We start from the raw sequence: 12,349 nt of genomic DNA on the forward strand, positions 1-12,349 counted from the left end.
AACATGTGGACATAGAGGGAGGAGGGAGGTCCTACCATGCTGGATGGGAGAGTTGTGTTATACCATGTGGACATAGAGGGAGGAGGGAGGTCCTACCATGCTGGATGGGAGAGTTGTGTTATAACATGTGGACATAGAGGGAGGAGGGAGGTCCTACCATGCTGGATGGGAGAGTTGTGTTATACCATGTGGACATAGAGGGAGGAGGGAGGTCCTACCATGCTGGATGGGAGAGTTGTGTTATACCATGTGGACATAGAGGGAGGAGGGAGGTCATACCATGCTGGATGGGAGAGTTGTGTTATACCATGTGGACATAGAGGGAGGAGGGAGGTCCTACCATGCTGGATGGGAGAGTTGTGTTATAACATGTGGACATAGAGGGAGGTCCTACCATGCTGGATGGGAGAGTTGTGTTATACCATGTGGACATAGAGGGAGGAGGGAGGTCCTACCATGCTGGATGGGAGAGTTGTGTTATAACATGTGGACATAGAGGGAGGAGGGAGGTCCTACCATGCTGGATGGGAGAGTTGTGTTATAACATGTGGACATAGAGGGAGGAGGGAGGTCCTACCATGCTGGATGGGAGAGTTGTGTTATAACATGTGGACATAGAGGGAGGAGGGAGGTCCTACCATGCTGGATGGGAGAGTTGTGTTATACCATGTGGACATAGAGGGAGGAGGGAGGTCCTACCATGCTGGATGGGAGAGTTGTGTTATAACATGTGGACATAGAGGGAGGAGGGAGGTCCTACCATGCTGGATGGGAGAGTTGTGTTATACCATGTGGACATAGAGGGAGGAGGGAAGTCCTACCATGCTGGATGGGAGAGTTGCGTGTCGACCCAGTACTACTGCTGGATCCATACTTCTCCAAAAGCTCTGAAAACTCTCTCCTGTAAGAAACCAAAGGGGTAAATAATGACACATCCCCAACAACAAGTATACTGTTAGAACTGAACTATAACACTGTACTCACAGCCACACACCCACACGGTTCACTGACACGACAACCTTATATTAGTCTATCTATCACACTAACTATCTCACACCCACTACCTCACACCCCACAGAACCTCAAATCATATCACACCCACTATCTCACGCCCACTATCTCACACCCCACAGAACCCCAAATCATATCACACCCACTATCTCACACCCACTATCTCACACCCCACAGAACCCCAAATCATATCACACCCACTATCTCACACCCCACAAAACCCCAAATCATATCACACCCACTATCTCACACCCCACAGAACCCCAAATCATATCCCACCCACTATCTCACACCCCACAGAACCCCAAATCATATCACACCCACTACCTCACACCCCACAAAACCCCAAATCATATCACACCCACTATCTCACACCCCACAGAACCCCAAATCATATCCCACCCACTATCTCACACCCCACAGAACCCCAAATCATATCCCACCCAGTACCTCACACCCCACAGAACCCCAAAGACGCCAAAGACCATAGCTCACACCTTAATACTTTTTATATTGTCATCACATATTGGAACCCTAAATTCTACCATGGGTGGTTATTCTGTTAGGGGAACCCGAAATTCTACCATGGGTGGTAATTCTGTTAGGGGAACCCTAAATGATACCATGGGTGGTAATTCTGTTAGGGGGACCCTAAATGATACCATGGGTGGTAATTCTGTTAGGGGAACCCTAAATGATACCATGGGTGGTAATTCTGTTAGGGGAACCCTAAATGATACCATGGGTGGTATTTCTGTTAGGGGAACCCTAAATGATACCATGGGTGGTAATTCTGTTAGGGGGACCCTAAATTACCCTTCCAGATAAAGCTGACATATTGATAGAACATCAACAGCTACAGTATAAGGGTGAAATAGTGTTTTTAAAGTAAAGGTGTTGCTCCATCTCTCTCTCCTCCCTCCCCTCCCCTCCCCACTCCATCTCTCTTCTCCCCTCCCCACTCCATCTCTCTCCCCTCCCCTCCCCACTCCATCTCTCTTCTCCCCTCCCCTCCCCACTCCATCTCTCTCCTCCCCTCCCCTCCCCACTCCATCTCTCTCCCCTCCCCTCCCCACTCCATCTCTCTTCTCCCCTCCCCTCCCCACTCCATCTCTCTCCTCCCCTCCCCTCCCCACTCCATCTCTCTCCCCTCCCCTCCCCACTCCATCTCTCTCCTCCCCTCCCCTCCCCACTCCATCTCTCTCCCCTCCCCTCCCCACTCCATCTCTCTTCTCCCCTCCCCTCCCCTCCCCACTCCATCTCTCTCCTCCCCTCCCCCTTCCCCACTCCATCTCTCTCTTCTCCCCCTCCCCTCCCCTCCCCACTCCATCTCTCTCTCCTCCCCTCCCCTCCCCACTCCATCTCTCTCCTCCCCCCCCCCCCCACTCCATCCTCTCTCCCCCTCCCCTCCCCCACTCCATCTCCTCTCTCTCCCCTCCCTCCCTCCCCACTCCATCTCTCTACCCTCCCCTCCCCACTCCATCTCTCTCTCTCCTCCCCTCCCCCTCCCCACTCCATCTCTCTCCTCCCCTCCCCTCCCCACTCCATCTCTCTCTCCCCCTCCCCCACTCCATCTCTCTCTCCTCCCCTCCCCTCCCCACTCCATCTCTCTCCTCTCCTCCCCTCGCCACTCCATCTCTCTCTCCTCCCCTCCCCACTCCATCTCTCTCTCCTCCCCTCCCCTCCCCATTCCCTCTCTCTCTCCTCCCTTTCACTCCTCCCAGACCCCCTCACCTCCAGACTGACTGATTGCGGACTTTACACCTAACTAACTATGTACAAATGACCTCAACTAACCTGTACCCCCGCACATTGACCTGGTACCAGTACCCCCTGTATATAGCCTTGTTATTGTTATTTTATTGTGTTTCTTTTTATTTTATTTTTTACTTTAGTTTATTTTGTAAACATTTTCTAAACTCTATTTCTTGAACTGCATTGTTGATTAATCGCTTATAAGTAAGCATTTCACGGTAAGGTAATACCTGTTGTATTCGCCGCATGTTGACAGATAACATTTGATTTGATTTGGAGAAGACCCCCCAGACAGGAAGGATGTCCCCTCTCTGACCCCCAGACACATGCCCTAGTTGGCTGTGTGTGTGTGTGTGTGTGTGTGTGTGTGTGTGTGTGTGTGTGTGTGTGGTGTGTGTGTGTGTGTATATGGGGGAATGTCAAGTCTGAATCTCTGGTATACTTAACCTCACTGCAGGGGAATGTCCAGTCTGAATCTCTGGTATACTTAACCTCACTGCAGGGGAATGTCCAGTCTGAATCTCTGGTATACTTAACCTCACTGCAGGGGAATGTCCAGTCTGAATCTCTGGTATACTTAACCTCACTGCAGGGGAATGTCCAGTCTGAATCTCAGGTCTATTGTAAATGTTCATTTCAACAGGATTCCCTGGTTAAATAGAGGTTGGTTCTAGCTTCATGTTTAGTTATATTGTAAATGTTCATTTCAACAGGATTCCCTGGTTAAATAGAGGTTGGTTCTAGCTTCATGTTTAGTTATATTGTAAATGTTCATTTCAACAGGATTCCCTGGTTAAATAGAGGTTGACTCTAGCTTCATGTTTAGTTATATTGTAAATGTTCATTTCAACAGGATTCCCTGGTTAAATAGAGGTTGGTTCTAGCTTCATATTTAGTTATATTGTAAATGTTCATTTCAACAGGATTCCCTGGTTAAATAGAGGTTGACTCTAGCTTCATGTTCCCTTTCTATTTCTGACCCCCCTCTCATCACAGATCAATGGTACTAAGGCTTTAACAACCAGGTTAATATTACCTGCGTAGTGGACCCAAATAGCATGGAGGAGATGCAGAACGAGGGGAGGATAGGGGAAAGAATGAGAGAGAGGGAGAGGGGGATTAGAGAGAGAGAGATGAAGAGAGAAAGGAAGATAAAACGGAAAGGCATAATCCCTCCATCCCCTCCTCTCCGTTCCCCTCCTGTCTTCTCCTCCACTCCTCTCCATCCCTCCTGCCTTGGCCTGTGTGCTGAGCTCTGAGTGTTGGTTAAGGCACAGAACACAGATTATAGAACGATGTGAGAAGCACAGGCTCATCTCATCGTGAGTACTGTCCACAGCTTAGCCTGTAGCCTGCTTTCCATGCCTGTAACCTGCTTTCCTGCCTGTAGCCTGCTTTCCTGCCTGTAGCCTGCTTTCCTGCCTGTAGCCTGCTTTCCTGCCTGTAGCCTGCTTTCCTGCCTGTAGCCTGCTTTCCTGCCTGTAGCCTGCTTTCCTGTCTGTAGCCTGCTTTCCTGTCTGTAGCCTGTAGCCTGCTTTCCTGCCTGTAACCTGCTTTCCTGTCTGTAGCCTGCTTTCCTGTCTGTAGCCTGCTTTCCTGTCTGTAGCCTGCTTTCCTGCCTGTAGCCTGCTTTCCCACCTGTAGCCTGTAGCATGCTTTCCTGTCTGTAGCCTGCTTTCCTGCCTGTAGCCTGCTTTCCCACCTGTAGCCTGCTTTCCTGCCTGTAGCCTGTAGCATGCTTTCCTGTCTGTAGCCTGCTTTCCTGCCTGTAGCCTGTAGCATGCTTTTCTGTCTGTAGCCTGCTTTTCTGCCTGTAGCCTGCTTTCCCGCCAGTAGCCTGCTTTTCTGCCTGTAGCCTGCTTTCTTGCCTGTAGGCTGCTTTCCCACCAGTAGCCTGCTTTCCTGTCTGTAGCCTACTTTCCTGCCTGTAGCCTGATTTCCCGCCTGTAGCCTGCTTTCCTGCCTGTAGCCTGTAGCATGCTTTCCTGTCTGTAGCCTGCTTTCCTGTCTGTAGCCTGCTTGTAGCCTGCTTTCCTGTCTGTAGCCTGCTTTCCTGCCTGTAGCCTGCTTTCCTGTCTGTAGCCTGCTTTCCTGCCTGTAGCCTGCTTTCCTGCCTGTAGCATGCTTTCCTGCCTGTAGCCTGCTTTCCCGCCAGTAGCCTGCTTTCCTGCCTGTAGCCTGATTTCCTGCCTGTAGCCTGATTTCCTGTCTGTAGCCTGATTTCCCGCCTGTAGCCTGCTTTCCTGCCTGTAGCCTGTAGCATGCTTTCCTGTCTGTAGCCTGCTTTCCTGTCTGTAGCCTGCTTTCCTGTCTGTAGCCTGCTTTCCTGCCTGTAGCCTGCTTTCCTGCCTCTCCTGCCTGTAGCTTTTCTGCCTGTAGCCTGCTTTCCCGCCAGTAGCCTGCTTTTCTGCCTGTAGCCTGCCTCTCCTGCCTGTAGCCTGCTTTCCTGTCTGTAACCTGCTTTCCTGCCTGTAGCCTGCTTTCCTGCCTGTAGCCTGCTTTCCTGTCTGTAGCCTGCTTTCCTGCCTGTAGCCTGCTTTCCTGTCTGTAGCCTGCTTTCCTGCCTCTCCTGCCTGTAGCTTTTCTGCCTGTAGCCTGCTTTCCCGCCAGTAGCCTGCTTTTCTGCCTGTAGCCTGCCTCTCCTGCCTGTAGCCTGCTTTCCTGTATGTAACCTGCTTTCCTGCCTGTAGCCTGCCTCTCCTGCCTGTAGCCTGCTTTCCTGTCTGTAACCTGCTTTCCTGTCTGTAGCCTGCTTTCCTGCCTGTAGCCTGCTTTCCTGTCTGTAGCCTGCTTTCCTGCCTGTAGCCTGCTTTCCTGTCTGTAGCCTGCTTTCCTGCCAGCAGCCTGCTTTTCTGCCTGTCGCCTGCTTTCTACATGTAGTCCGCTTTCCTGTATATATCAAATCAAATGTATTTATAAAGCCCTTCTTACATCAGCTGATATCTCAAAGTGCTGTACAGAAACCCAGCCTAAAACCCCAAACAGCAAGCAATGCAAGTGTAGAAGCACGGTGGCTAGGAAAAACTAGCCTGCTTTCCTGCCTGTAGCCTGCTTTCCTGTCTGTAGCCTGCTTTCCTGCCTGTAGCCTGCTTTCCTGTCTGTAGCCTGCTTTCCTGCCTGTAGCCTGCTTTCCTGTCTGTAGCCTGCTTTCCTGCCTGTAGCCTGCTTTCCTGCCTCTCCTGCCTGTAGCTTTCCTGCCTGTAGCCTGCTTTCCTGTCTGTAGCCTGCCTCTCCTGTCTGTAGCCTGCTTTCCTGCCTGTAGCCTGCTTTCCTGTCTGTAGCCTGCTTTCCTGCCTGTAGCCTGCTTTCCTGTCTGTAGCCTGCTTTCCTGCCTCTCCTGCCTGTAGCTTTCCTGCCTGTAGCCTGCGTTCCTGTCTGTAGCCTGCTTTCCTGTCTGTAGCCTGCCTCTCCTGCCTGTTGCCTGCTTTCCTGCCTGTAGCCTGCTTTCCTGCCTGTAGCCTGCCTACCTGTGGTAGCCTGCTTTCCTGCCTCTCCTGCCTGTAGCTTGTACATTCTGTAGCCTGTATAGCCTGCCTTACTGTGTGTGTGTGTGTGTGTGTGTGTGTGTGTGTGTGTGTGTGTGTGTGTGTGTGTGTGTGTGTGTGTGTGTGTGTGTGTGTGTGTGCGTGCGTGCGTGTGTGTTCGTGCGTGCGTGTGTGTTACAGCTAGTGTGACCTGGTTTTATGCTAACTCACAATGTCAAAACTGACCACCCGGTCGGTTGTTGCTATGGCATTGTGGTTAGATTAGCAACCTGGCTAAATGTTAAATGCTAAAAACAATAGGCTACAAGATGGCAGAATATGATGAGTGGGGGATGCAGGTTCTCTCTGTATATGTTTTGACAGATATAACCTTCCACTGGCTGTTTAGAGCAAATCAAGAATTCATCACGTAGTAAAAGTTATATTTTACTGTTTGCTGTGTAATGTGGTTCTCTTCCCTGACTTTCAAATCAAATCAAATGTTACTGGTTACGTACACATATTTTGCAGATGCTTATGTTTCTAGGGCTAACAGTGCAGCAATACCGAACATTACAAAACAATACACACAAATCCTAAAAACATTTAAAGAAAGAAATCAAGAAATAGCAGAACAAGCAATGTCCAGAATATGAATATATACAGTGCATTCGGAAAGAATTCAGACCCCTTGGCTTTTTCCACATTTTGTTACGTTACAGCCTTATTCTAAAAGGGATGGGGAAAAAAGTGTTTTCCTCATCAATCTACACACAATAACCCATATTGACAAAGCGAAAACAGGTTTTTAGACATTTCTGCTAATGTATTAAAAATAGAAAAACTGAAATATCTTATTTACATACGTTTTCAGAACCTCTGCTCTGAGACTCGAAATTGAGCTCAGGTGCATCCTGTTCCCATTGATCATCCTTGAGATGTTTCTACAACTTGATTGGAGTCCAACTGTGGTAAATTCAATTGATTGGTCATGATTTGGAAAGGCACACACCTGTCTATAAAAGGTCCCACAGTTGACAGTGCACGTCACAGCAAAAACCAAGCCATGAGGTCGAAGGAATTTTCCGTGGAGCGCCGAGACAGGATTGTGTAGTGGCACAGATCTGGGGAAGGGTACCAAAACATGTCTGGAGCATTGAAGGTCCCCAAGACCCCAATCATTCTTAAATTGAAGAAATTTGTAACCACTAAGACTCTTCCTAGAGCTGGCCGCCCGGCCAAACTGAGCAATCGGGGGAGAAGGGTCTTAGTCAGGGAGGTGACGTAGAAGCTGTTTTCAGTATCTCTGTCCCAGCTTTGATGCACCTTTACTGTCTCCTTCTTGTAGATGGTAGCGGAGGGAACAGGCTGTGGCTCGGGTGGCTGAGGTCCTTGATGATCTTCTTGGCCTTCCTGTGACACCGGGATGCTATAGATGTCCTGGAGGGCAGGCAGTGTGCCCCTGGTGATGTGTTGGGCTGACCGCACCACCCTCTGGAGAGCTCTGTGGTTGCCAGGCGGTGATACAGCCAGACAGGATGCTCTCACCGGTGCATCTGTAGAAGTTGGTGAGGATCTTAAGGGGGTCAAGCTGAATTTCTTCATCCTCCTGAGGTTGAAGAGATGCTGTTGAAGCCTTCTTCACTACACTGTCTGTGGATCAGTGATGTGCACGCCAAACAGCTCGAAGCTTTTCACCTTCTCCACTCCGGCCCCATTGATGTGGATGGGGGCGTGCTCTTTCTGCTATCTCCTGAAGTCCACAATCAGCTCCTTTTGTTTTGTTGACGTTGAGGGAAAGGTTATTTTCCTGGCACCACTTCACCAGTGCCCTCACCTCCTCGCTGTAGGCTGTCTCATCATTGTTGGTAATCAGGCCTACTACTGTTGTGTTGTCTGCAAACTTGATGATTGAGTTGGAGACGTGCATGGCCACGCAGTCATGGGTGAACAGGGAGTACAGGAGGGGGCTGAGCACACACCCTTTTGGGGCCCTCGTGCTGAGGATCAGCGTAGCAAGTTCACAGGTTCATCAGTTTGGATTAACAGTCTGTACTAAATGTCTTTCCATTCATCCTCTTGTTGCTAGCTGCTAGGGGTGGAGAGAAAGGTAGGAAGAAGAAGTGCCTGAGGTGGAGCGAGGGCGTCCCAGCCCAAAAACCCTGCCCAAAATGTCCACCATGCCACTGCCAGGGTTATTCATCTTCAAAGAGGAAGCCAAAGAAACTCTCAGCGCCATGCCAACCATCTGGTTTATCAACAAAATTATTCATTTTTACTTTGAATAATTAAAAAATGGCATCTTTTTAATAATCTCAATTTTTAAGAGGAGGAAGAGAAGGAGGAGAAGGAGTAGGAGAAGGAGGAAGAGGAGGAGGACAGGCAGGCCAAGTTGAGAGATAAAGGACATTCAGGGACACAGATGGACATGGAGCACAATTGGAGTTCCAAGCCGACACAAAACACCTGATAGCTGAAATTCAGACTTCAGACACAAATGCGGATTACAGACACTCACATCAGCGACCCAATGCGTGTTGACGCTAAAGTTGTGATTAAGGGTATTGACACTAAGCCTACAGAATGTGGTCAATGATACGTGGTCGTGTGCATCTCCTTTCTAGACACGGTCCTCACGGCCTACCTTGCTTCCTCGTCTCTGGCGATCAGAAGGCGCATTTGGTTGCTCGAGGACGCTGATCTCAGAACGTCTACTGCTCTGTATAAAACAATAACAGAAAAACAAAACGTTAATGTCTTGACTACATCAACACAAATTTCACTGGTCTTTTTCCAATGAAGAGAGAGTTGTTTTCTATTGTTGAACCTACCTTTCACTGGTGACCCCTAGTAAACTCTCCCCATTCACCTCCAAGATCTGGTCTCCTGCCTGGAGGTGTCCTGGTGAGGTGAGGTCAACACAAGGTCACAGGTCAAACGGTGATGTCATCAAGGTGAGGATGTATTAATCACATCATGTGATGTCATCAGAATATGAAGTATAAGAGAGGGTGGTTCAGTGAATCCCGCTTGTATGATGAGTAACCTTGCCTCAGACCAGAGTCCTGAAGACTTGTTTTGGCTCCCCAAACTATAGCTCAGCGGGCTAATGGTCTTGTGGCGGGCAGACGACCCAGGGTTTAGGGGGCACATTTTACCTGGAATATCTAAGCATAACTAACCAGGGCCTGTGTTCACAAAGCCTCTCAGACTAGGAGAGCTCATCTAGGATCTGGTCCCCACCTGTCTTATTCAATATTATCTAATAGGCAAAACTGATCCTAGATTAGCACTCCTAATCTGAGAGGCTTTGTGAATAGGGCCCAGGTATTTTAAATCTGATATAAATTACAGGAGCCCTATTGGCTGGTATCGTGACAACACTAATCACGTCTCTACCAGACAAGGGAAAGTAAGAAGAGCACTTAAGGGAAGTATACAATCTGTAAACGGTATAGACTAAGAGTAAACAAAGAGGTGAAAACTGTTGAGAGGGCCCTTCCTGGACCTTCCTTGACCGCTGAAGGAGACTTGTTAATCAGTGATTTGTCTCTATCTCTTTATCCCACCAGAACTGGGCTCAGAACAAACAGAGACATATCACTGATTAACTGTTTGTTCTGGGCCCAGTTCTGGTGGGATAAAGAGATAGAGACATATCACTGATTAACTGTTTGTTCTGAGCCCAGTTCTGGTGGGATAAAGAGATAGAGACATATCACTGATTAACTGTTTGTTCTGAGCCCAGTTCTGGTGGGATAAAGAGATAGAGACATATCACTGATTAACTGTTTGTTCTATGTCTCCAATTCTTTATCCCACCAGAACTGGGCTCAGAACAAACAGTTCATCAGTGATATGTCTCTATCTCTTTATCCCACCAGAACTGACCTCCTGAGAGATGAGATGTCACCACAACCACTTCTCCTGTCACTCACTGGTTCATGAGTTCAACCTAGGATGCATCTGAAATGGCACCCTATTTCCTATATAGTGCACTACTTTGACCAAAGCCCTCTATGTGCCCTTGTCCAAAGTAGTTCACTACATAGTGAATAGGGTGCCAAATCAGACACAACCCCTAGAAGAGATTGATTGGAAGTGGAGTAGTGTAACGACACTAGATGATAAACACATTACCATCTCTTCCTCTGGGATATCCTTATTGGGATTGTGTCTACCTAGGGCCTTTCTCTTTGGGCCAGGCGATCTGTGTTCGCAACCCACTAGAGACCCTCAGTTCATTACAATATGATATAACCAATCTGGGATCACGACCCACTAGAGACCTGGTCCTTCTCCCTCAGTTCATTATGATATGATATAACCAATCTGGGATCACGACCCACTAGAGACCTGGTCCTTCTCCCTCAGTTCATTATGATATGATATAACCAATCTGGGATCACGACCCACTAGAGACCTGGTCCTTCTCCCTCAGTTCATTATGATATGATATAACCAATCTGGGATCACGACCCACTAGAGACCTGGTCCTTCTCCCTCAGTTCATTATGATATGATATAACCAATCTGGGATCACGACCCACTAGAGACCTGGTCCTTCTCCCTCAGTTCATTATGATATGATATAACCAATCTGGGATCACGACCCACTAGAGACCTGGTCCTTCTCCCTCAGTTCATTATGATATGATATAACCAATCTGGGATCACGACCCACTAGAGACCTGGTCCTTCTCCCTCAGTTCATTATGATATGATATAACCAATCTGGGATCACGACCCACTAGAGACCTGGTCCTTCTCCCTCAGTTCATTACGATATGATATAACCAATCTGGGATCACGACCCACTAGAGACCTGGTCCTTCTCCCTCAGTTCATTATGATATGATATAACCAATCTGGGATCACGACCCACTAGAGACCTGGTCCTTCTCCCTCAGTTCATTACGATATGATATAACCAATCTGGGATCACGACCCACTAGAGACCTGGTCCTTCTCCCTCAGTTCATTATGATATGATATAACCAATCTGGGTTCACGAACCACTAGAGACCTGGTCCTTCTCCCTCAGTTCATTATGATATGATATAACCAATCTGGGATCACGACCCACTAGAGACCTGGTCCTTCTCCCTCAGTTCATTATGATATGATATAACCAATCTGGGATCACGACCCACTAGAGACCTGGTCCTTCTCCCTCAGTTCATTATGATATGATATAACCAATCTGGGTTCACGAACCACTAGAGACCTGGTCCTTCTCCCTCAGTTCATTATGATATGATATAACCAATCTGGGATCACGACCCACTAGAGACCTGGTCCTTCTCCCTCAGTTCATTATGATATGATATAACCAATCTGGGATCACGACCCACTAGAGACCTGGTCCTTCTCCCTCAGTTCATTATGATATGATATAACCAATCTGGGATCACGACCCACTAGAGACCTGGTCCTTCTCCCTCAGTTCATTATGATATGATATAACATAGCAATGCAGTTAGTTCCATTCACTACAGTAGGGATAGTAACAATGGAACATTTGATTAATTTAGTCAATTTCTGGAGCCCAAGGGACAAGTTACATAAGTCACTGGTCTAAAAGACTTGATGAGTTTATCTAATATGAGCTGTAGCAGAGAGCATGTTCTACATAACTTATTTTAAATAACCATGTTTTAACAGTCCAAATACCCAGACTTAGTAGGTCTTCTGGGTAGAAGAAAATACAACCTTTTATAGTACGTGACATTTCTGAAATATTAGTTTGCTTTAAATGTCAGGATGTCGTACTCATTTCAACTTTTCATCTAGTAGAATTCACTGCACGCTATTGAGGAAGATAATTGTCTTTTAAGACGCACTTGTGTCTGACAACAGCTGATAACAGATCTGTACTCATATATACCTCTAACTGACACTGTGGTTAGTCTCCATAGTAACAGAGTCTGTACTCATATAGACCTTTATACTGACACTGTAGTAAGTCTCCATAGTAACAGAGTCTGTACTCATATATACCTCTAACTGACACTGTGGTTAGTCTCCATAGTAACAGAGTCTGTACTCATATAGACCTCTATCTATACTGACACTGTAGTGAGTCTCCATAGTAACAGAGTCTGTACTCATATAGACCT

At 47.7% G+C, this 12,349-nt stretch overlaps 1 protein-coding gene across 3 annotated transcripts in view; it reads right to left on the bottom strand.

The window, feature by feature from the left end:
• Positions 1-12,349, bottom strand: part of LOC106606366 (uncharacterized) — a 142,008-nt gene that overhangs the window by 45,697 nt on the left and 83,962 nt on the right. For all 3 annotated transcript variants that reach the window (XM_082976250.1, XM_082976251.1, XM_082976252.1), the window contains exons 4-6: positions 9,062-9,131; positions 8,875-8,949; positions 822-901 (exon numbers count right to left, since the gene is read on the bottom strand). In XM_082976250.1, coding sequence (XP_082832376.1) covers positions 822-901; positions 8,875-8,949; positions 9,062-9,131 — 225 coding nt within the window. The remainder of the gene's footprint in view (positions 1-821; positions 902-8,874; positions 8,950-9,061; positions 9,132-12,349) is intronic.

This window comes from Salmo salar, chromosome 06 (assembly GCF_965601325.2).
Source record: "Salmo salar chromosome 06, fSalSal1, whole genome shotgun sequence".
Taxonomy (NCBI): Eukaryota; Metazoa; Chordata; class Actinopteri; order Salmoniformes; family Salmonidae; genus Salmo; species Salmo salar.